The sequence below is a fragment of the Cydia amplana genome, chromosome 1, assembly GCF_948474715.1.
Source record: "Cydia amplana chromosome 1, ilCydAmpl1.1, whole genome shotgun sequence".
NCBI lineage: Eukaryota > Metazoa > Arthropoda > Insecta > Lepidoptera > Tortricidae > Cydia > Cydia amplana.
The window spans coordinates 25,357,421-25,382,251 of NC_086069.1; the positions used below are offsets into that span (position 1 = coordinate 25,357,421).

Consider the following 24,831-nt stretch of genomic DNA (forward strand, 5'->3'; position numbering starts at 1 on the left):
AACACGCATACCGTTCTCCTGATAGTAAGCAGTTACCGTTGACTATGAACCCTGGCAAATCCAGGGGTGTCACATAACGTTGCCGATCCATTACAAACCAGTACAACCCTTTGAACAACCTTATACCGTGGTTTCTCGAGACATCGGCAGGGAGGATATAAAAGAAACGGTACATTGTTAGTATTTTTTATTTAATGATGTAGAAACTTTTTTTTAAATCACATAATGACATTTTGTATTTTCGCTCCCGATGGGGCGATGTAGGTAGGCATGTCGTTATTTCTCATTTAAACGGTATTTTCTTCTTGACCGGGGGAGCCTGAAACAAGGGGGAATTAAATCTCAAACCACAATCTAAAAAAACCGGCCAAGTGCGAGTCGGACTCGCGCACGGAGGGTTCCGCACCATCAACAAAAAATAGAGCAAAACAAGCAAAAAAACGGTCAACCATCCAAGTACTGACCCCGCCCGACGTTGCTTAACTTCGGTCAAAAATCACGTTTGTTGTATGGGAGCCCCACTTAAATCTTTATTTTATTCTGTTTTTAGTATTTGTTGTTATAGCGGCAACAGAAATACATCATCTGTGAAAATGTCAACTTGCTATCACTGGTGACGGACGGACGGACGGACGGACGGACGGACAGCGGAGTCTTAGTAATAGGGTCCCGTTTTTACCCTTTGGGTACGGAACCCTAAAAAGTACTTAACAATTAATCTATTGTAAGTTATCCATAGAGACTAGCCCCAGTATTGGATACTGGGCATGGCAATGGCAGCCACTAGTGATGGGCATTGCATTTCTGTAGGTGTAGATACTTCAATTTGAATCAATTTTTGTACTAAGGAAACGTCAATAACTTTCCGCGTCGAGCAAGCGCAGGTAGCTCAGTTGGTTAGAGCGCTCGGACTGGTGTTACGAAATGTCGCAAATTCGAATCTAGCTCAACGCGTAGATTTTTTCTATTTTTTTTTTCAATAAAAAATGTAATTACAAATCTATTCTTTTAAATACCTACTGTTACCTGGCCTTTACCAGTCATCATTGTCATCAACTATCTTAATTGCAGTAGGTCAGTGTGCGCGCGTGTACTAGCGAAGAACGGTTCTTTACTATACTTGCCGCCAAATGAAGAATATTGGCCCGGCCACGACTTTGCGCGACCGGCGGCGGCGGCAACTATAGGTGAGAACGAAAGGTCCGATCACTGTGCCTCGCTCCAACCTATGGCCCCGCGCCACTTCGTGGCCGGCCGTATGTTTCATTACTCTCTTTCACTCTTACTGCTAATTCGCGGAAGGCTAATGGAAAGGGCTAATCGTCCACTTTTAGTTTAGTGTGGGGTGCTGATACTGATAATGTCTAGAGCCCAGAGTGGTACCCGGCGGCGGTAGCACGGTCGCATTTTTATAGCTTGTCACATTGCGTGTCACGTTCTAACAAGTATGTAAGTGCGAAAGTGACGGGCATAGTGACAGGCGATAAAAATGGAACCATGCTGCCGCAGTTTCAGGTAGTGGTGGTGATTATTGAATGGGACTTGTATAGTATAGGGTGGTGTACCAGCGCGGGATGGTGTCGCCGCACGTGCTGCAGCAGCTTGGCGCGCGTGGCGTACTGGCGCGGGCACGCGGAGCACGCGGCCGGCGCGCACGACACGAGCCCGCCCTCTATCGACGTTCCTATGTTTCAGGTAGTGGTGGTGATATTGAATGGGACTTGTATATAGTATAGGGTGGTGTACCAGCGCGGGATGGTGTCGCCGCACGTGCTGCAGCAGCTTGGCGCGCGTGGCGTACTGGCGCGGGCACGCGCTGCACGCGGCCGGCGCGCACGACACGAGCCCGCCCTCTATCGACGTTCCTATGTTTCAGGTAGTGGTGGTGATGTTGAATGGGACTTGTATATAGTATAGGGTGGTGTACCAGCGCGGGATGGTGTCGCCGCACGTGCTGCAGCAGCTTGGCGCGCGTGGCGTACTGGCGCGGGCACGCGCTGCACGCGGCCGGCGCGCACGACACGAGCCCGCCCTCTATCGACGTTCCTATGTTTCAGGTAGTGGTGGTGATGTTGAATGGGACTTGTATATAGTATAGGGTGGTGTACCAGCGCGGGATGGTGTCGCCGCACGTGCTGCAGCAGCTTGGCGCGCGTGGCGTACTGGCGCGGGCACGCGCTGCACGCGGCCGGCGCGCACGACACGAGCCCGCCCTCTATCGACGTTCCTATGTTTCAGGTAGTGGTGGTGATGTTGAATGGGACTTGTATATAGTATAGGGTGGTGTACCAGCGCGGGATGGTGTCGCCGCACGTGCTGCAGCAGCTTGGCGCGCGTGGCGTACTGGTGCGGGCACGCGGAGCACGCGGCCGGCGCGCACGACACGAGCCCGCCCTCTATCGACGTTCCTATGTTTCAGGTAGTGGTGGTGATGTTGAATGGGACTTGTATATAGTATAGGGTGGTGTACCAGCGCGGGATGGTGTCGCCGCACGTGCTGCAGCAGCTTGGCGCGCGTGGCGTACTGGCGCGGGCACGCGGAGCACGCGGCCGGCGCGCACGACACGAGCCCGCCCTCTATCGACGTTCCTATGTTTCAGGTAGTGGTGGTGATATTGAATGGGACTTGTATAGTATAGGGTGGTGTACCAGCGCGGGATGGTGTCGCCGCACGTGCTGCAGCAGCTTGGCGCGCGTGGCGTACTGGCGCGGGCACGCGGAGCACGCGGCCGGCGCGCACGACACGAGCCCGCCCTCTATTGACGTTCCTATGCCGGATACCGACAAACCTGCGCACAACATATAACGCATTAGGGCTCATTTAGACGGTGCGAGAACTCGCATGCGAGTTTCATTACATTACTTCATTTGATCGGTCGACTGAATTGGTGTAACCTCAATAGTCCGCAATGTAACTAAAATCGTATACGAGTTCGCGCGCCGTCTATCATCATCATCTTCCTCGCGTTGTCCCGGCATTTTGCCACGGCACATGGGAGCCTGGGGTCCGCTTGGCAACTAATCCCAGTAATTGGCGTGGGCGCTAGTTTTTACGAAAGCGACTGCCATCTGACCTTTCAACCCAGAGGGTAAACTAGGCCCGTATTGGGATTAGTCCGGTTTCCTCACGATGTTTTCCTTCACCGAAAAGCGACTGGTAAATATCAAATGATATTTCGTACATAAGTTCCGAAAAACTCATTGGTACGAGCCGGGGTTCGAACCCGCGACCTCCGGATTGAAAGCCGCACGCTCTTACCGCTACGCCACCAGCGCTTCTATATGCGCCTCTATATGAGCCTTTTAATCAAAATCAAATCAAATATTCATTTTCAGGCAAATAAGGCCAATCATAAAAATCTTAATAGCTAAAAAATCGAGTTGGCGACACATTTTTCTGTTGCGTCACCTTTTCCGGTGTATGTTTGACATAACGTGCTACTGATAGCCTCCTTTGCAGGACATGCATGTAGGCCGAGGAGACAGCCGCCGGCACGTCATTCTCGATGCCCGGGGGTGGCAGAATACCGAACACAGCGCCTCGGTTCACCGAGATCGCTCCGTTTTGTGGACTCGCCCAGGGTTCGAAATTACCCAGATAATTAGTCTTTGATAATTATCGCGATAATTATACGATAAATATCGGATAATTATCCCAGGTATGGTGCTATATTTATTTTCTTTGCGTTCTTTGATAGATTGGGGCGTTTTTTATATTTTAGGTTATTATCCAATCGATAATTATCAGCAGGCATCGGAGTTTTTGTCGCATGGTAAGACTAATAGCAAGCTATGGAGTCGACATTTGCCACAAATGTAAACTCTTATTCATACTCATACTCATTTATTTAATTTATCTTAAAATGCCTTTCGAGCGGTCGGTCGTGTATATTAGTCGAATTATATAAAAAAATATTTTTCTATTACATTATGAATTCATAACTTCAACTATTTTAATTAACATACAACTATACAAACTACATCGCTGCGAAAGACCTAATGTCATGTAGGTATTGACCGCTGATAAAATTGATTAGTATTTGTCATGTGTCAATCACTGGTGATTAAAACGTAGTAGTTATTTATATCTGTAAGTGGTAAATACGTTGTGGAATATTCCATAATTCATTATTATGCCTAACCCAGAAATAGCTGCAAATTTGGCATGGATAGAGCCATACAACGATTTACAATATGACTATGAAAAATCTGCTATAGTGTGCTTGAGTTGTGAAGTACAACTCACCCAATTGAAACATACATGTATTTTAAAATATATCAACAGTATTCTTCATCAAACGAAATAATAACGTAATCTGTTCTCATATTAAATAAAATTAATCATGAGTATGAGTATGAATAAGAGTTTACATTTATGGCAAATGTCGACTCCATAGCTTGCTATTAGTCTTACCATGCGACAAAAACTCCGATGCCTGATTATCAGACATAAAAATCAGGATAATTATCGAGATAACTATCATTAATCTGTCAGCTCCCGCGGCTCATATATGAGCCAGAACGCTTATGGTGACGTCATATCGTGGGATTCGACAGGTTAACCTGTCATATATGAGCCGTGGGAGCTGACAGATTAATAATAATTATCCATTGGAACCCTGGACTCGCCAGATGTGGTTTACAGAAACACTTACCAGGGTGATGTATCTTGACGTGACTGTCCCGTTTGCCGACCGTCCGGTACACTTTGGGACACGTGACGCACGGGTAATGTCGCACTTTCTTCTCTAAAGTAACTGCAGTTGAAAGCGTCTTGCAGACTCGCCAGAGATGGTACACCATAAACACTCACCAGGGTGATGTATCTTGACGTGACTGTCCCGTTTCGCGGCCGTCCGGTACACTTTGGGACACGTGACGCACGGGTAATGTCGCACTTTCTTCTCTAAAGTAACTGCAGTTGAAAGCGTCTTGCAGACTCGCCAGAGATGGTACACCATAAACACTCACCAGGGTGATGTATCTTGACGTGGCTGTCCCGTTTCGCGGCCGGCCGGTACACTTTGGGGCACGTGACGCACGGGCAATGTCGCACTTTCTTCTCTAAAGGGACAGCAGTTGAAACCGTCTTGTGGACTCGCCAGAGACGGTTCACCATAAACACTCACCAGGGTGATGTACAGTGCTCGGAATAGGTAGTGCCTATTTACCTAAACTTCAGATGAGGACCTAACTAAGAGTGGTTACAACCACCAAAAAATATTATTTATTAATATTGTTCGCGGGATTTCCCGGGATTCATAAGAGTACCTAATCGACATATAATCAGACTCGGCGTCAAATTATTAGTAAAATTCAATAGTTTAATTCAGAAAAATGCGTGTCGTGACATATAACGTACTGTGTAGAAAATCGATCAAAAATGTAATGTGTATGTGTGTAACGAGGTAATTGGAATAAAAACTGGTTATCATATGTTTCAAACATTTAATGTATACAAATTTGTACTAAATAAACAAATCAACGTAACCATTCAAACTATCGGCATTAAACAATTGCATTTAGTTAATAATTTGACCCCGAGTCTGAGTATATGTCGATTAGGTACTCTTATGAATCCCGGGAAATCCCGCGAACAATAATAATAAATAATATTTTTTGGTGGTTGTAACCACTCTTAGTTAGGTCCTCCTCTGAAGTTTAGGTAAATAGGCACTACCTATTCCGAGCACTGCGTGATGTATCTTGACGTGACTGTCCCGTTTCGCGGCCGTCCGGTACACTTTGGGGCACGTGACGCACGGGTAATGTCGCACTTTCTTCTCTAGAGGGACAGCAGTTGAAACCGTCTTGTGGACTCGCCAGAGACGGTTAACCATAAACACTCACCAGGGTGGTGTATCTTGACGTGACTGTCCCGTTTCGCGGCCGTCCGGTACACTTTGGGACACGTGACGCACGGGTAATGTCGCACTTTCTTCTCTAGGGGGACTGCAGTTGAAAGCGTCTTGTGGACTCGCCAGAGATGGTTCACTAGCATACCGCGCCGCTAATCAAATAAATATACAAGTTAATAATGAACAGTAATGGTGAATCTTGTAGGAATCTCCATTAGCTAATGCTCTAAATTTAACAATTATTAACACATTCAGTGCCGAAAACCCGACTGCCGACAGATACCCGAGTATTTTATGATTTTTTCCCAGGCCGACGAGCTTTATATGACGAAATTGTTGTGGCCTGGTGCGGATGTCTTGTTTGGCTGGGTGGCAATGTGTTAAATTTTGCACACCTACGTAACTTCGGTAACAATACATTCACCAATACCATCAAGGTGCAACCTCATTGAGTTTCGACTCGTTCCAATAGTTTTGATGCTGTACAAAATAGGTAAACAGTGTTAAAAAAAAACTGAGAGCGAATTATTATTAATTACTTACCTTAAACTTGTGATTGCACGTTTCACATTTATATTGCAAATCATCTTCTTTACTATTCTGAAATAAACATATTTATTTAATATAATATCTGGGTGACCGAGCTTCGCTCGGATAACATATAAAAACTCGAAAATGCGCGTTTTCCCAGAGATAAGACCTATTTAGCTAGATCGATTTTTCGCCCCCGAAAACCCCCGTATAGCAAATTTCATCGAAATCGTTAAAGCCGTTTCCGAGATCCCCGAAATATATATATAAATAAATAAATAATTGCTCGTTTAAAGATATTAGATAGGTTAGATGAGATAGACATACAAATAAATAGCGTTTCCATATCACCTGTCTCCGCTGGTCAGAAGTCAGGTTAGGGTGGTCTATGTGTATGTGTAGGGCCAGTTTGTCCTTGTATAGGAACGCGCGTCCGCACTCACAGTGATATTTTCTTTCCGTGCATGCCCTAAAACATAAAATTAGCAATTAAATGTTGAAACGAGGAGCAGGTAGAGATAAGTTTTTTTTTGTACACGCGCCATCAGATATATCGGAGCGGCCATGGTGATCACAATCTGAACGCGCACTCTATCGCCTTGACAATAGAGGCCTTTTTCTCACAGCTTGGAGAAATTTTTATCAGATTTTCGTCAACTCCACCAGTAGAAAGTTAATTAACCTGTCGTTTCCCACGATATGACGTCACCCATAAGCGTTCTGGCTCAAATATGAGCCGCTGGGAGCTGACAGATTAATCAATTTCTTGCACTATTTACGGATAAATGTCTGAATTAGAACTAAAATACCAAAATTTTGTAGTTAATTAAATATCGTCAGGCAGTAGCAGACACCAAATTTGTAATGTAAGGTATAAAAGTTAGAACATTGACAAATTTTCATGTATAGGTACCATCGCCCACACTGTTAACTGCCAGTTGGAAAACCTTATTACAAGAGGAGATCCACCGATGGACAGTTAAGAGTGTTGCTGTTTGTACACAAATCAAGGTACTCAAGGTTGCTTGTATGTAAATTCAATGTTGACGTGTAAAAGTGCCCTTGTGGCCTATTTGCTGAATAAATGTTGAAGTTGAAGTTGAAGTTAAAACTGACAACTTTGATAATTTTCTTTATTTTCTTTATTTATAACTCACTTGACATGCTGACGTTGCCGCCCTCGTATGACGGCTTGGTTACAATATCTACAGGTTAGGAACACCGTTTCCGTGTTCTCTCTTCTCACCTGGAAACATATGACTGAGTTAGTTTTTATATAGCCCAAAACAGTCTTGATGGATAGGTAATTAATAACTATGCTCAGCAGTGGGAAGATATAGATATATGGGTTGATAAATGCGTAATATTAAACACGAGAATGCCTTAGAATAAAGGAAAAGTGGAAAAACTCACTGTCTTGGGCGAGACTCGAACTCGCGACGAGCCCGCCGCTTTACCAACTGAGCTACCGAGACATACCCGTCTACAGCGAATATATCCACCATATCTTTCATTTGCGCCTTAGAGGGTCGTAATCCAAGCAATCGCAAGCAGCAGTTTCTAAGTATTGTGGTATTTATTGCAGACGTTTCTGCTTGATACCAAATTAAATATGAGTAGGGGTGACTGCTACAGTTATTGGCCACTCCTTACAAATCAGAAAGAAACAAGCCAATTGAAACCTTATTATTAAGAGTGGCCAATTGCTATTATAGCAGTCACCCTACAGCACTAACCTCCTTTTTACTGCACGACTCGTCAATTCCAAAATCTATCCCAGCCGCCAGCGCAATATCGTCCTTAAGCCCCAGCGAGTAGTTGAAGTCCTCCCGCGAGCTGCCGGAGATGTCGAGGTTGATGCGCTCCGTGTCGAACAGGGTCGTGGAGAAGTCTAGGTTGTTGGTCAGGGTTTGGAGACTCTCGTCGGAGGCAAGGCGGCTGTCTTAAGCCAGGGTGATGGATAAGTCTCAGCAGTAGGGAAATTGTAGACGGGCGATGATAAATTTCTAATATCAAATTACAGTACTAACCTCCTTTTTACTGCACGAATCGTCAATTCCAAAATCTATCCCAGCCGCCAGCGCAATATCGTTCTTAAGCCCCAGCGAGTAGTTGAAGTCCTCCCGCGAGCTGCCCGAGATGTCGAGGTTGATGCGCTCCGTGTCGAACAGGGTCGTGGAGAAGTCTAGGTTGTTGGTGAGGGTTTGGAGACTCTCGTCGGAGGGGAGGCGGCTGTCTTCAGCCAGGGTGATGGATAAGTCTCAGCAGTAGGGAAATTGTAGACGGGCGATGATAAATTTCTAATACCAAATACAGCACTAACCTCCTTTTTACTGCACGACTCGTCAATTCCAAAATCTATCCCAGCCGCCAGCGCAATATCGTCCTTAAGCCCCAGCGAGTAGTTGAAGTCCTCCCGCGAGCTGCCGGAGATGTCGAGGTTGATGCGCTCCGTGTCGAACAGGGTCGTGGAGAAGTCTAGGTTGTTGGTCAGGGTTTGGAGACTCTCGTCGGAGGGGAGGCGGCTGTCGTCGGCGGGGGTGATGGGTAGGTCGGGGAGGTCGTCTGGTTTTGAAGTGTCTCTGGAAAGAAAACGTTTTAACTGTTAAACTTAATGTAGGTAATTTTACAAATGTTGTCTTTCTTTCTTCGCATAAGATCTTGGTCTATTGACTGTCGCTTTACATAATAAAGGGTGTAGGAAGAACGCAAGGTTACAAGACAAAGATGCGATTTTAGTAACCTACTTGTACAATGCTATGAATGCTACGCTGTATGTATGGTATGTATGTAATGGATGTATATCCCTGCAACTTCTTTTAAATTTCAATAAATATGAAGGTACATGTCATAAACGTGGATTCAACTAAAATAAGCGGTCTCACTCCGTACAGGAGTAGTTGAGGTGAATTGTGCCAGGGCCTAACAGGTTTCTGTTACTCGGCTAGTCTTAATCAGTTTTTGTAAATTATGGTAAGTTGTACTTACAGAAGACCATTCGCAGTTTGGCCACCTTGTAATTCATTATTTTTGTCTTCTTTCGCTTTCTTAGCATTTTCTTTGCAATGTCTTGCCGTGTGCCGTCTTAATCTGAAAAAAAAACGAGATGGTATATTTCAATTAAATCTCTACTCATTTTTTTTCGATTCACTTCACTGTGAGGGGGGAAGCGACATAGGTATGTACATGGAGCTTTATACCGCAACCAGGGGGGTGTCACTCCGCAGTTTAGGTACATTTGGCCGGCGCGCCCATCGAATAGGCGTATGGCAGTGGGCTGCCGCTCGGCGTGCACGATAGTCGTGTCACGTGGCGCTCGCGCAAAATTGAAAATACCCAATGGCTTCGAAATTTACTTTCGTGAGAATCAGACATACTATCTCCGGATAAAAAAATTATGTTTACATAATCAACGTTTGTAATTCCTACATATTTATCTTAAAAATAATAAATCGGTGGGTATAGGTATAAAAACTTGTCGAGTGATAACCCCGTGCCGACACTCACAGCTCGGTCATAAAACTGAGGCGCGCAAAGGAGATTCACGGTTCGTGCGCGTTTCAATTTTGCTTGCAGGCGGCGATATAGGTGTAATTTTATACCTAAATCTGACTTTTGTGAAGGAGTGAATTTTCTGTACGGTAGTACTATTAGTTATTCTGTGCCGCAACCAAACCACAACCATGCAAACAATCATGCAATTTCCTCATACAAACTCGTCTCTATGTCGATCTAAAAGGGTTTAATCATGTGAAGTCTTTATGCGGCGGTTTATAATCTAAGATAAAGTTTGAATTGTAACAATTAGTAAAGTAATTTATTTTATACTAACGTAAACAATCTGCAGAAAGATCTGGTGCAGTGCAGACATCGGTAGCGGCGCGGTCTCTGCTTCTCCTCCTAAGACAAAAAAAACAATATCTTTTTATACAATTTATTTTTTTGCGGCGAATTGACGGCATAATCCCGTGACGTTCGCCTTCCTCACGATGTCTCTTACGCCAAACGGCAACAGGTGAATATCAAATGATATAAGTCGTAGTCCCATGAAACTCATTATTAGGACCCGGGATTGGAACCCACAAATGACTGTTTCGAAACCGTAGGTACGCCTTAACTATATCAACGCTCATAAAAACATTATCATTGTTTATTATACTTGTAGTTATCATAATTATGATTTCTAATTAAATCTAGAAAAATCTACAAAAAAAAAGTAAAGTAAAGTTTATCAGTGTTATAAACAGGCCTCGGAGTTTTTTTAGCACGGTAAGACTAAGGAGAGCTATGGAGTCTTTGTTAACATTAAAATTAAGTTCATACTCATACTCATCCTCATTAATTAAGTACAAGTAAATTATGTACAGCTCTAGACCTAATAAATATCAGCGATCATCACAATAACGAAATACGTAACTATATATTCATGACATAATGTGACATCTGATTTACTCATACACATATTTAGGTAAAGAGGTTTAATCATAAGTGGCCTATCACTTAAAAAAGTACTTAAGACATGCAACCTATGATTATAAACATTGGTAATACGTATTCGACATATTAAAACGATATTCCATAGATATTAAAACTGTTTATTATTCATTAAGGTTGATATAGAGCTACAATATTTTAGAATAGTTATGCGTTACTCTTCCTTACGTCTACAAAACAGTTCGTTCACACATAATGGGCAGTATAAACGTCGTAAGTCGCATTCATGGGCATCATTTTCAAGACACCAATATCAATATCTTAACAGTAATTATAGTATGTAGGTACGTTAAGTACTTAAATAAAATATTGGAGCGATGACACTGCAATATGGGTAATACAATAATATTAACATACACATATACATATTATATTATTGGGCATCATTTTCAAGACACCAATATCCTTATCTTAACAGTAATTATAGTATGTAGGTACGTTAAGTACTTAAATAAAATATTGGAGCGATGACACTGCAATATGGGTAATATAATAATATTAACATACACATATACATATTATATTATTGGGCATCATTTTCAAGACACCAATATCCTTATCTTAACAGTAATTATAGTATGTAGGTACGTTAAGTACTTAAATAAAATATTAGAGCGATGACACTGCAATATGGGTAATATAATAATATTAACATACACATATACATATTATTACTTTTTTATAATATAACATTTAATTAAATATATGTAAACAGAATTAATTACATATAAGTAGTCTAAGTATTTATAAAACGATTCGGACGAACTTAATTAATGAGGATGAGTATGAGTATGAATTTAATTTTAATGCTAACAAAGACTCCATAGCTCTCCTTAGTCTTACCGTGCTAAAAAAACTCCGAGGCCTGGTTATAAAAGATTAAAACACTGATGTATTTGTGAAATGGCCAGTCTTAAAGTTTTAATTGATAAGAAATTGTCGCAGTCCGCGAAAGGGACAATACAGGTCGCTTTGGGAAAGTGATAAAATAGTTATTTACGATACAAGTGCGGAAAAGAGGAAATTCGAAACAAGTGGCGATAAATTAAAACACGACCGAAGGGAGTGTTTTAAATCGACACGACTTACAGTACATATGGCCGTTTAAACTTTTGACATCGCACGAAAAGTGCTATTTTACGCACTAGTGCGGGAAAATAGGACCATATGTACTGTAAACCAATTTGCAAGTGTGTTTTGTGCATGCGCCCTAACCAAAATGCACATTTATTAAACATGTAAACTTTTCCGGGGAAAACTTCATCATCACTCGTCATCTTACATGTGTCTCGAAAACGCCAGACCAGCTATCGCATTTTTATCATCTGTCATGCTATGCGTCACTTTCGCACTTACATATTTGTTAGAACGTGACAGCCATGGTGACAAGTGATAAAGAGCCGGCCATCTTAGCCCTACAGGTGGAATTACTATAGCGGCCATAATTGTTTAAAAACTTACAGAAAAACTTTTTTCTAAGATGTTTCTAAGCATGTCACATGTCAAACGCGTGACGCCGTCACAACAATTCAAAATGTATCACGATATAACAATTTGTCAAAATATATGAGCATATTTCTGTACTTCTTCTTAAAACCTGGAATGTTCATAATTGGACCCAAGCGGAAGACTATAAAGCCTTTACTTACTGAATGATAGACGTATATGTGCTGTTGTGGTTTCGCTGACACCCGTAGGTACATTGAAGACCTAAACATGATCTAAACAACGAATGATAGACCGTGCGCCGCTGGGCTCTACGAAACCTATGCACCCAATGATAAACGAAAGAGTGACCCCTAGTGTCCCATTTGAATATGTTTCATCAAATATCCTAAACCAACTCAGACAAATAGATGTCCATATGCCGTTGTGGATTCGCTGACACTCGTTGCGGAACCATTAAAGATGATCATCAGTTATGCTAAACTCTTACACGTCGTTGACACTGTCTGACTAGTGACACCATTATGTTTCGTCAGTACATACTTACTATTAAACCTATTCAACGAATAATAAAATGTTCGTGCCGTGTAAAGACCGCAGACATAGCAGCACCCTTGAAATATAATTCCATGTAATAACAAGGAACCTAAAGTATGATGTATCATACGTATTCATGCAAATTGTATGAGGAAATATAAGAAAATGTATGACTTAATAAGGAGTTCTTACACCAAAGTTACAATCTAGTTATTTTTACAAATGCCATTTTCAGACAAAAATAAACCATATACCTATTAATATATTAAAATAACCGGTCGAAAGTGGTAAAAAACATCAATTTAAATGCTTTATAAATGAAACATAAAATAACATAATTTGCAGAAAATATCGTTTAGTTAAATAAATGTTATACATGTTAATAATAATAATATACATTGGATCCAAAAGTCGTCATATGCGGTTTTTGGAGCTTTGCGATAAAAGCTGTCCTGCAAAAAAAATGTATTACAAATATTTTGGATTTGTTATTATATGAATAGAACAATCTTTTTTTTTACAAAAATACACTCGTGGCGCCACCATCGAAAACGGAACATCAGTGCTGCTTACTCACCGTATGATAAACGTCCATGTGCCGCTGTAACAACGCCGCTGTGGACATGGACCGCTGACACTCGTGGCACCACCATTGACGATGTTTTGCGGTCAATTCTGAAAAAACAGCGAAGCTATCAGTTGGGATTTTCGTGTTACATGGCGCACCATTTACCAACCGTGGCGCATGGTACACTAGCGTTTTATACAGGATAAATTTCAACTTTTCGGCTTACCAGTGAGTTTTAGTAGGTACAATATTATTGTTAAAACAAAATTTACTAAAGTAAAATGTTGTATTTATAAAAGATACTCGGAAATATTTGTTCTGAATATTTTGTTTTTTTCCGAAGGTTGCGACTACTAAATAGAGGTAGCTATATGACGGATTATTTTTTGGTTGTTCATTATCACAAGAACACATTCAAATATAGACCTTACTACATTATTAAATTATACAACGGGACTTAATCGCGTATCTAAGTTTTAAGATTTACCTCCGACATTTCGAGGACGGCGTTGTCCCCGTGGTCTCGGAGAAGACTGGCTTAAGTTGACATCAGCATCGTCTAACCGCGCGAGTTTTTCGAACTACCCGCACTTGGTCTTGTTTATCCGCTTGAACGTTTTGCGCACTAGGGATGTCACTCTCAAAACACATAGTAATTTCAATCAAAAAACATAGTAATTTCAATCGGGACGAGGGTTTCAAGATCTCATCCACATGGAATCCAGTCATTAGTAAATGTAAGCGTAAACGAATATCGACAGTCGATAAATCGAATATCGTTAGTGTTGTGTGTCGACAGAGTGACATCCCTAGTGCGCAAAAACGTTCAAGCGGATAAACAAGACCAAGTATGGGTAGTTCGAAAAACTCGCGCGGTTAGACGATGCTGATGTCAACTTAAGCCAGTCTTCTCCGAGACCACGGGGACAACGCCGTCCTCGAAACGTCGGAGGTAAATCTTAAAACTTAGATACGCGATTAAGTCCCGTTGTATAATTTAATAATGTGTAAAAATCGTGAAAGTTTAAATCAGTGATAGACCTTACTAACCTGCCTCAAGGTCCAGTACCGGTTGTTCGACAGGTAACTTGTGGGCATCCACGTACTCCTTGCTATAGCCCAGTACAAGCGGCACCCGGGCGGCTATAGTATTTATTGTAGCCGCGTATAATTCGTGGTACGTAGTTTTACTCGAAGCGGCATGCCCTCCTGATACATTCAAATATAGACCTTACTAACCTGCCTCAAGGTCCAATACCGGTTGTTCGACAGGTAACTTGTGGGCATCCACGTACTCCTTGCTATAGCCCAGTACAAGCGGCACCCGGGCTGGTATAGTATTTATTGTAGCCGCGTATAATTCGTGGTCCTCCTCGTAAAGCCACACATTGGCTGTGCTTTGGTCTCCGAGCGGTAGTAAGCTTAGCCAATTTGATTTATCTGACAAACAATTATTCATACATATATTACTAATTAATACAAAAATTAAAAAAGCGGCCAAGTGCGAGTCGGACTCGCCCATGAAGGGTTCCGTATTTAGGCGATCTATGACGTATTAAAAAAAAACTACTTACTAGATCTCGTTCAAACCAATTTTCGGTGGAAGTTTATATGGTAATGTACATCATATATTTTTTTTAGTTTTATCATTCTCTTATTTTAGAAGTTACAGGGGGGGGGGGGGACACACATTTTACCACTTTGGAAGTGTCTCTCGCGCAAACTATTCAGTTTAGAAAAAAATGATATTAGAAACCTCAATATCATTTTTGAAGACCTATCCATAGATACCCCACACGTATGGGTTTGATGAAAAAAAAAATTTTGAGTTTCAGTTCGAAGTATGGGGAACCCCAAAAATTTATTGTTTTTTTTCTATTTTTGTGTGAAAATCTTAATGCGGTTCACAGAATACATCTACTTACCAAGTTTCAACAGTATAGTTCGTATAGTTTCGGAGAAAAGTGGCTGTGACATACGGACGGACAGACAGACGGACAGCCAGACAGACAGACATGACGAATCTATAAGGGTTCCGTTTTTTGCCATTTGGCTACGGAACCCTAAAAAAGAGTAATTTGTAAGTGTTAATTAGAAAACCAAACTTGCAACTCAAAATATCTTTTATTTCTTTAGATTTGGCATATCAAATGACTCAGTTTTTTTTAACGATTGCAGCACCATCTGCGTTAACATTTGCGCGTAAACCCTCATTTAAGTGAATATTTCATATATTTATTTATGTAGGTATTAGTTACCCATGTCAGAAACATCTATATGCGTGTGGGTGTCGTCCTCCGTTTTCAGCATGAACAGTGGCAAGCCAGAGTCGCTGTGCGCTAATTTTAGGCTCTCTGCTTCTTCCGCTGTTAGACTGCGTTTGATCCCTGGAACAATGGTATATTACCGTCTGTCAACCTATACTCTTAGTAAACAGACTAGGTACTTATAACGCAGGCATAAGGAAAAATATTCTCTTTTTTATTAACAACATAGAAAAGCATCAGTCCGAGTTTTAAAGTCATGATGTCTCAAATAGTTGAAATAGCTCTGATACAAGGCGTGAGATTTACAAGTGAATAGTCAATGGTCACATGGTGAAACAGGGGTCAGACACTTTATGACAACTAACCCTTTAAACGCTACGCCTATCGTGCGCGGCGCATCATCGCAAACCTTGCCGTAGCCCGTAATGTACGAAGGTTCATATCAGTCTGTAGCCGCCCGCGTCAGTTGACGTGGGCGGTTAAAGATTACCTTGTACGGGTCCGAAGCGCACTCGGGCCGGCAGCACGGCGCGCGGCCACACGGCGCCGCGCCGCAGCGTCAGCGCGCCCGGCAGCACCGCCACCGCCCGCGGCGGCGCTAGGCGGTCCGAGATGTGCACTGGACACGATACCACATGCACATTGTAAACATTTCTAATGCACCATAGGAATTAAACTGTTCCCATCTGGTCCTAGCGGGCGTAGATATAGTTCCCAGTAAGAAATTGTTTCGAGAATATTATGTGTATCTGTTGTAACTTGTGGAACATGCAACCCGACATTTGTCTAACTTTAGCCAAGTATAAGTACATTCAGATGACGATAGACAAAGATTGGAACGTGGCTCAGACAAACTAGCATAACTCACTAGAGTTAGACCAAGTTGGCAGCGATTTTGATAGCACAGACTGCGCCAGTGTTATTTAAACGTGATCATTTCATAGAAGTCTGATGTTCCAAATAACAGTCGCACAGCCAGGGCTATCAAATTCGCTGCCAACTTAGCTTAACTCTAAAATCATAGGAACGGCCATAAATACCAGAGGGTTGCATAACTTGATACTAAATACTTACCAAACTTCTGCAAAACTTTCTTTTTCTGCTCAATATTATGTGAGGCCTTAGTATTATTAATTTTGTCTTCATTCGAAGACAATTTATCCATTCTGCATTTTGCATCTGTTTTAATTTGCAATATATGTTCATGGCTGGGTGTAACGGTAATGTCACTATTCAGGATCTGCAATTCATTGTTGTCTGTCTGTGGCTCGGTGACGATACTATAATACTGGTTGTTTGCTGTGTTTGTGTCAGCTTGTTCTCGGGAATCTGAAATGTATAGTATAAAACAATAATATCGGGTGTGTAGCTTTCTATGGCTTTGAGCTGTAAACATCAGCATGGCACGGCAAGGCATCCATCGTCATATGGCCGACGCCTCCGCAGACATGCCAAGGTGTGCTCGGGAATGCCGAGGCATCCCTTAGGCGTTCTCAGTCATACCGTATTTATTTATTATTGGGGTGGTATCGGGCCTTTGAGTGTCACGTCGACCAAGTATTGATCTATTGTGACGGCCCTTTAAAGTTCATTACTAATGCCCGTTGCATCCAGAAAATTACAGATGCTTTGGGCCGTAACGTTCTGTACCTCATAGGGTTGCAATACATGCCGCCCTAAGTAGGTACTTCTTTTTGACATTAGTGGTCCACAGGAACAGAGAATGTGCATTGCAGTCTCCTCTGACTCCTGGCAGAACCTGCATGTCGCATCTTGTTTCTTGCCAATTTGAAACATGTGCTTGTTCAACTTACAGTGTCCAGTCAGTATTCTAGTCACCGCGCAAGTTTTGTGCCTTTTGAGCCCCAGAAGCTCCTTAGCGATTTTGCTGTTGAACCCTTTGATTAGAGCTTTCGAGTGTACTTGTCCTTTAGCGAACTTCCACCAATCGATTGCTCTCTTTTTTTCTAAGTCGCTGAGCAGAGAATATGCATCCCGTTTTGTGATTCCACAGAACGGTTCTGGGCCGACCAGGGGTGTGTCTGCGCCCTTTCTTGCAAGTTCGTCTGCTTCTTCGTTTCCGTTAATGTCGGAGTGCCCTGGTACCCATCTAAGTGTGACTTTGTTGGAGTTAGCCAGTGCATTTAGGTTTGTTTTACAGTTCTGGACTAGTTTTGAGTTTGACTCAAGGGATTCTAGTGCCAGCAGAGCAGCCTGGCTGTCTGAGTTGATGTAGATATGTTGGTGTCTTAGGTTTCTGTCCAGGTTAATCTCCGCACATTTGTTGATGGCGAAGACTTCTGCCTGGAAGATTGAGGCCTTTGTGCCCATGCTGACGCTAGCTCTGAGCTTAGGTCTCTCACCATAGATCCCACATCCTACATCATTTCCTTTCTTTGAACCATCCGTGTACCAGATGTGGCTTCCCTCTTCAACGTACATTTGGTTGTTAGTCCATTTGTCTCTAGGAGGTATTTCTACTGTGTACAGTTTGGTGAAATGACATTCGGTGTGCGTGTCATCAGTGGGCATGTTAAGGGTTTTATTTGCAAAAACCCAGGCCTTTAGTTTGGCTAATGCTTGGGAGCGCCATTTTGGCCTATTTAGCGTGCATATTCTGTAGACGCACTGCTTGGCCTCCTTTTGCACCTGCAGATGGAGTGGTATAATGTCCAGCAGTGCATCTAGGGCCGCCCCCGGAGTCGAGGAGAAGGCGCCTGTCGCTGTTAAACAAGCCGTGCGTTGCAGGCTGTTTAGAGTTTCTATTGCCGTCTTTTGGTTGGTTTTGTTACACCAGACTGCGGAGGCGTAGGTGATAATTGGCCTCACTACCGCTGTGTATAACCACATAGCAATATTGGGTCTTATGCCCCATCTTGCTCCTGCCATTCGACAGCAAGACCACATGGCCATTTTCGCTTTTTGTATAATATTTCTCAGGTGAGGGTTCCAAGTTAACTTTTGGTCGAAAATAACCCCTAGATACTTGACCTCTTCTGAGAATGGTATTATTTGTCCATTAAGTCTTGGTTCTTTAAGCTTTTCGAGCTTTCGTTTCCTTGTGAATGGTACTAGTACAGTCTTGCTCGGATTAATGGACAATTCATTTTCTCTACACCATTTGAATATTGTGTTTAGAGCTCCTTGCATTAAGTTGGATATTGTGTGGAGGCAAGGGCCTTTGACGATGACTACAAGGTCGTCGGCATATCCTTGTGTGTCAAAGTCTTGGCCTGACATAATTGCAAGAAGTTGGTCCACTACTAGGGTCCATAATAGTGGGGATAAAACTCCTCCTTGTGGGCACCCTTTTGTGGTATAAAATTCATGTTCTGTAGTATGGAGGGTCAGAGTGGCTACTCTGTTAGAGAGCATGCTATGTACCCATCTGGTGGTGGTTTCGTCTACTCCCTTTGACTTCATACCGTTGAGTATGGTCTCTGTGGGCGTATTGTCGAAAGCACCTTCAACATCAAGGAACGCACATAGAGCGGTTTGCTTTTCCTCTAGGGTTTTCTGCACCTTGTCAACCAGGTCAAGTAGGGCAGTCTCCGTAGATTTACCCTTTTGGTAAGCATGTTGGTTTACACTAAGTGGTCTTTCCACCAGGTATTTCGCTCTAATGTGCTGGTCAATGATTCTTTCCATCGTTTTAAGTAAAAACGATGTTAGACTAATAGGTCTGAAGGATTTAGGTTGTGAATAGTCCTTTTTCCCTGCTTTTGGTATGAAGCGTACCTTGACCCTAGTCCATTGATCTGGTATGATTCCCCACGCGAAACTTGCTCGGAATATTCTGACCAGATGCGGGAGGAGGAGGTCTTGTCCTTGCTGTAAAAGCGCTGGAAACACTCCGTCTTCTCCCGCTGATTTAAATGGTTTAAATTTTTCCAATGCCCATTTAATTTTGTTTGGTCTGAAGATATTAGTTGCCAAATTCCAGTCGATATTGCGTGCCCTGTGGATTTGATTATTCCTTTGGGCGCATAACTGTGTGTTACTGGTTGTGTACGAACCGGGGAAGTGGGTGCCTCTGAGCAAGTCTAGAGTTTCCTCTTCTGTGTTCGTAAAAGTGCCATCTGGTCTTTTAAGAAGACCGAGATAGTTCGTCGGTGTCTTTGAGAGTATTTTGTGAATTCGTGCTCCTTTGTGAGTTTGGGCAATCTCTTCACAAAACCTTCTCCATGACCTCCTTTTTGCCTTCCTGATTTGTTTATTATATTCAGTCAGCGCTCTACCATACCTTTTCCACTCATTCGGCGTGGTCGAGTGATTGAATATGCGACGTGTGGACCTACGGAGGTTTTCTAGCCTTTTGTTCCACCACGTTGTTGTGTTAGTAGTTTTAGTCTCTTTCAACGGACAGCTTTGTTCGTAGGCCCTAAGTATGCCTTCAGATATTAGGTTAACTGCTACGTTGAGAGAGTCTGGTGTTTTGACATATTTTGGTACATCCTTTAGACGGTTTTCAAGGTCAGCCTTATAGGCTTCCCATGACGTTTCTTTTGGATTTCTACGCGTTAGTGGTTCCCTATCTAGAGATCCTTTAACACTGAACAAAATATGTCTATGGTCCGACATTGAGTTTTCACTACTGACACGCCAGTCGGCTAGGCAGCTGGCCGCCTTTTCAGTAGCGAAGGTTATATCTAATACTTCTTGCCTAGCTCTGGTTACGAAAGTGGGCGTGTTTCCCTTATTCAACAAGTGCAGACAATTGGTAAAGATAAATTGGGATAGTAACTCACCTCTTTTATTGATTCCAGTGCTCCCCCAGATAGTGTGGTGGGCGTTGGCATCACATCCCACAATAAGTTCCGCCTTTTGTGCCTGAGCGTACTCTAGCACTTTAGTCAGTTCTTCTGTGGGGTCTTGCTTCTCTCCGGGCAGGTAGGCGGAGCAAACTATTACCTTCAGTGCTCCTCTCCCTTTGAGATCGACATAGGCAGCTACTGTATCTTCACTGCATAGCTCTGTAACAGGCAAGAAGTTAATATTTTTGTTAAATACGATGCAGGCTCTCGGTTTAGCACCTTTTTCGTAGTTTAGTACCTTTCCTGCTCTGTTGAGTCCTGTTACCATGGACTTGGTGTTTATCCATGGTTCTTGTATGAGGGCGATGTCCAGGCCATTTTCGCCGAAGAGTTTTTCTACGACCGCTGTGGCCGCTATGGCGTGGTGTAGATTGGCCTGGAGGAACATCATCCCCCTACCCCTGGTAGCGTCTTTATTTGCCACGGCGGTGGGCACTGCTGTGCCCTTGGTGGCCTCCTCCGTCCCCTCTACCCCTTGGGCGGTTTTTGCCCCTGTAGCCTCCCCTGTTGGCGAGAAACCGCTGCAACCCCGAAGATCCTGGAGTGGGATTGGAAGTGGAAGGAGCCGCCCGCTTTGGACCGGAAGGCACCTTTGGGGCGGGTGTTGGGGTTAGGGTGGTGGGTGGGACAGGGTTTGCAGGCTGCGGTGTTGGGTTTTGGGTGGGTTGCGTTCCTGGCTGTTGGGTCTTAGGTTGGCCCTTTAGCCGAAACTGGACCTCCCGGAAACCTAGGTTTGCCTTGAGGCCCTTTTTTTGAAGGTTCTCCACCGACACGTCGTCCAGAGACAGGGTTGCCATAACCCCGCCCTTCTCGACTTTGGTGTGGAGAATCTTCCATAACTCTGTGTGCAGCCCCTGGTTCTGCGCATAGAGTAGAGATAGCGACTGCTTGACCTTGGAGTCGTCTATCTCAGGAATGAACACCATCCCTATATTAGGCTTAGGAAGCTCATTTTCAGGGATGACCCCGAGGTTGGCTTCCGGCCATGGTTTTAGGGTTGGTGTTATTTCCTCAAGCCAGGCTTTGGATCTTTGGTCACTGCATGTAATGAGTAACCAGCCTGGCTTGTATGCGTAACCCTTAAACTTTGGTCCCTCATCCATCTCCAGAGTCGCAATCTTTTGCAAGATGGTGTTGCATAGGGACCCCATTTGCGCGACATTCATCGGCTTGGAGTCCTTGATTCCGACCCGGACTTGGCTAAGGACCTCGTTGTACGGTTGTGGGGGTTGGGTTTGGGTTGGAGGGCTCTCACTCACCTTTGGGTTTTTGCTGGCGTTACCCTGCGGCGATTTCTCCTCCGAGCGCGGCCGTTTGGCCGATTTCGGCTCAGGTTTGGAGCGTGAGGACCCGAACTTGTGCCCCATCTTTTTAAGTTCCGCAAAGCTCTTTGCGGACAGTTGTAGCGCTTCCTCGTGCGCAACTCCAAGTCCTCTAAGAGCTTTGTAGCGGCCCTTCGCAGAGCCCGCCAATTTCTTGACGGACTTGCGTGTGTCAGGGTTGGGAGCCTCCGTTGGGTTGTTTGGGCAATGAATATCGCTCCTTTCAACCGTGTCGGCGCTCTCCACTCCCTCCATTGCTTGCTCCGATGTTTGGACAGAATCTTCCGCACCTACCATCAGGGGCATTAGTTCCTGGCATAGGTCTTCCAGGGTACCTTCAGTTATTTTGTTAATGTTCTCCATACAAATCCCACGAGAAGCTAGGGAAACATGTGGTCAGTATCCAGCAGAGCCCCGCTTGCCGGTACAAGGCTAAATACACCTCGAGGTCGCCCGGTATCGAGGGTCATCGTTAGCGACTGAGCTCCCCCTCAGCCACGCATCTCTCGGCACGATTGGTCCACCTTAGATTGGGGTTTTTTAAAGAGGTTTTCTCCTCTTGGAGTGGAGTAGGGATGGTGTTGGGAGAGGAGAATCTGGGGTTTGCATTCCGGGTCCCAAATGTGCGGAAAAATTATTCCGCACATTCAGGCTCCGGACTGCAAACCCCAGGAGAAGGAATGTAGAGACGGGAATAAAGACAGGAATTGACGATTTGGATCATGGGATTAAAGATGGGATTCTAGGGTAAGGAAAGGAACACCTGGCGGGTGGGGATGCCACATCACTATGCGTGGCCCACGCCAGGCGGGGCCCCCATACTTTGCTACTAGTGGTCCGGGGTAAGTTGGTAAATGTAGCGACGCCCGATCCGACCACTAGCATTGCCCAGGAGGGACGACCCACCCACCAATGGGACCCTGGGTGGGTTCGGCCCTGATCCGCGACGGCAGATACAGGGACGACGGGGACGTGTATGGTGGACTTGAGGTGTCGGCCAATAGCCCAGCGTCGCATACCTGAGCGTACCTACTCTCTCCTCCCCCCCCAGTCATACCGTAATGCCAGTGTAATTATTAATTTAAATTTATTATTTATTTATTTATAGCCTTAAATCAGAAATACATTTTTATACTATATCTATACTAGTTTTCTTTAATCTACGATAACCGATTCTGTGTGCCTTTGGGCAATTTTAAATAATGAACTTTAATTTAAACGATTGTGAGACATACTACCATTAAGCTAATTTTACGGTTTAACTCCCGTGTTTTTAGTCACTTGCGCGACATGTTTTGGAGAGCCTTTAGGTCTCCATTTTAATTTTTCAAGCACTAACAGTGCATGAGTGGGTAGCGGTCACATTGAGTAAAATTAGTTTAATGAATTTGAAGTAATATCTAAAGTTTACTCATGTATTGCTTGAGAATAAGGCAGTGTAAGCTGTACCAAAGATTTAGTTTAACACGCTCACCGGGCCGAAAGATCTGATACAAAGTATGGTTAATTACGAGTTACACTCATTGCCACAGCGAACATGTTGTTCATGATTACAGCACCAACTTACCAATAAATAATTGTAATTGTTTGCCTTGTATTACAGGGATAAAGTACTCATGATGTTGGGGGTCTTGTCCCTGTAACAGATATTTAACAACTATGAATAAAGCTAAGATATTGTAATAATTTAAATTTTCATGCATAATACGATTAATACGAAATAAAATATTTTTAAATTGTTTTCTTACATTTATAAGCATGTGGAGTGGGATAGCATCAGTTTGTAAAGATCCTTCACTACTGCTTGGTTTAACTTGTAAAATGTACATATTACTTGTACGAGATTCCACAGAATTTGATATAGAAGTGCTGTATTGGCCTGAAACCCAAAAATATATGAATTCAAACAACCAGTAGTAATAAAAGTATATTTTTTGAAAGTTCTGACACAAACAACTACACGGAAAATATAGTTTAATACCTTGAGTGCCATTATCCATCATCGAGTCACAAATGTATTAATTATTAAATTAAAAAAGGTTTATACTAAAATATTTAATATTAAAGAAAATAAGTTTATTTTCAATTTTCTTGTGCTTTCATTTGCTTGTCATATTTTGACATTTGTGACAACTGACAAGACCTATCTATTGTCAAAGTAAGATTGTTTAAGACATCACTTTTTGTCTTAAAGCCAATTTAATAGGCAAATTAGAGTCTCGCGCGAGCCACGAGACGAGCCGCGAGCCGCGCCACGAGACGCGAGTCCACCGCTTACACTCGCGTTCGGCTTGTCATTCGGTTATAAACCTTATGCCGTGCCGTTAGTGTTTAAATTATATTAGCTCGACGAGCTTGCGAGCCACGAGACGAGCCGCGAGCCCACCGCTTACACTCGCGTCTCGTGGCCTTTGAGTATATAGCCTAAGGAGATGTGATACACGGGCGACCCCCTCCGGCAAAGTACATTGGTCAACTGTTCAAACACGTTATATAAAACTACTTGAAGTCGCTTCACCGCCATTTTGCATCGTTCCGTGTCGCGAGACGTTTCTCTTAAAAAATGGTGACTTGTTCAGTATTATCGTGTAAAAGGTGATCTGATAGCTCAAATTCGCAACAATATTGCGTTTCCTATCATAAATAAGTATTTATACTAACTATTAAATGTATATTGAAGTACAATCTCCATTTAAAGAAAAAACCGTTGCGATACATAAACGACAGAAAAATGTAAACATGAATACAGTGGTACGGGGACGAATCGGTCTTAAGGGATGTGACAAAGTCAAAAAAGCGACTCAACATTTGAATGATTGAATGAATCATTCATTCATTCAATCACTGCAGTTTGTTTAATATAGCTGATCAAGCAAATAATGTCAGTGAATAAAAGGCGCGAAATTCAAATCTATATATATAAACGTGAAAGACCTGACTGACTGACTTAAATCAACGCCCAGCCCAAACCGCTGGGACTAGAAAGTCCAAATT

The 24,831-nt window shown here is 43.1% G+C and overlaps 1 protein-coding gene across 1 annotated transcript; it reads right to left on the reverse strand.

Moving 5' to 3' along the window:
• Positions 1 to 1,684: 1,684 nt before the first annotated feature.
• On the reverse strand, positions 1,685 to 23,907 carry LOC134650162 (uncharacterized). The gene is made up of 21 exons (XM_063505066.1): positions 23,819 to 23,907; positions 23,586 to 23,716; positions 23,405 to 23,474; positions 16,776 to 17,030; positions 16,192 to 16,320; positions 15,693 to 15,821; positions 14,674 to 14,874; positions 13,444 to 13,541; positions 10,222 to 10,289; positions 9,378 to 9,479; positions 8,697 to 8,971; positions 8,420 to 8,649; positions 7,547 to 7,635; positions 6,741 to 6,858; positions 6,402 to 6,458; positions 5,851 to 6,010; positions 4,972 to 5,124; positions 2,627 to 2,789; positions 2,471 to 2,577; positions 2,109 to 2,408; positions 1,685 to 2,046 (listed from the first exon to the last, which is right to left on the reverse strand). Exons 1-21 carry the CDS (start codon positions 23,838 to 23,840, stop codon positions 1,685 to 1,687), a joined length of 3,219 nt encoding a protein of 1,072 aa, XP_063361136.1. The 5' UTR covers positions 23,841 to 23,907.
• Between the last annotated feature and the right edge of the window lie 924 nt (positions 23,908 to 24,831).

What these genes read in the sequence shown, in the direction of transcription:
- LOC134650162 (XM_063505066.1), bottom strand. Translation starts at nt 23,840, where the DNA reads ATGATGGATAATGGCACTCAAG. An exon ending in TATAGATGTTTCTGACATGG is followed by an intron (nt 14,875 to 15,692) that starts GTAACTAATACC and finishes ATTGTTTGTCAG; the next exon opens with ATAAATCAAATTGGCTAAGC. An exon ending in CGTCAAGATACACCACCCTG is followed by an intron (nt 5,125 to 5,850) that starts GTGAGTGTTTAT and finishes CACCCTGGTGAG; the next exon opens with TGTTTATGGTGAACCGTCTC.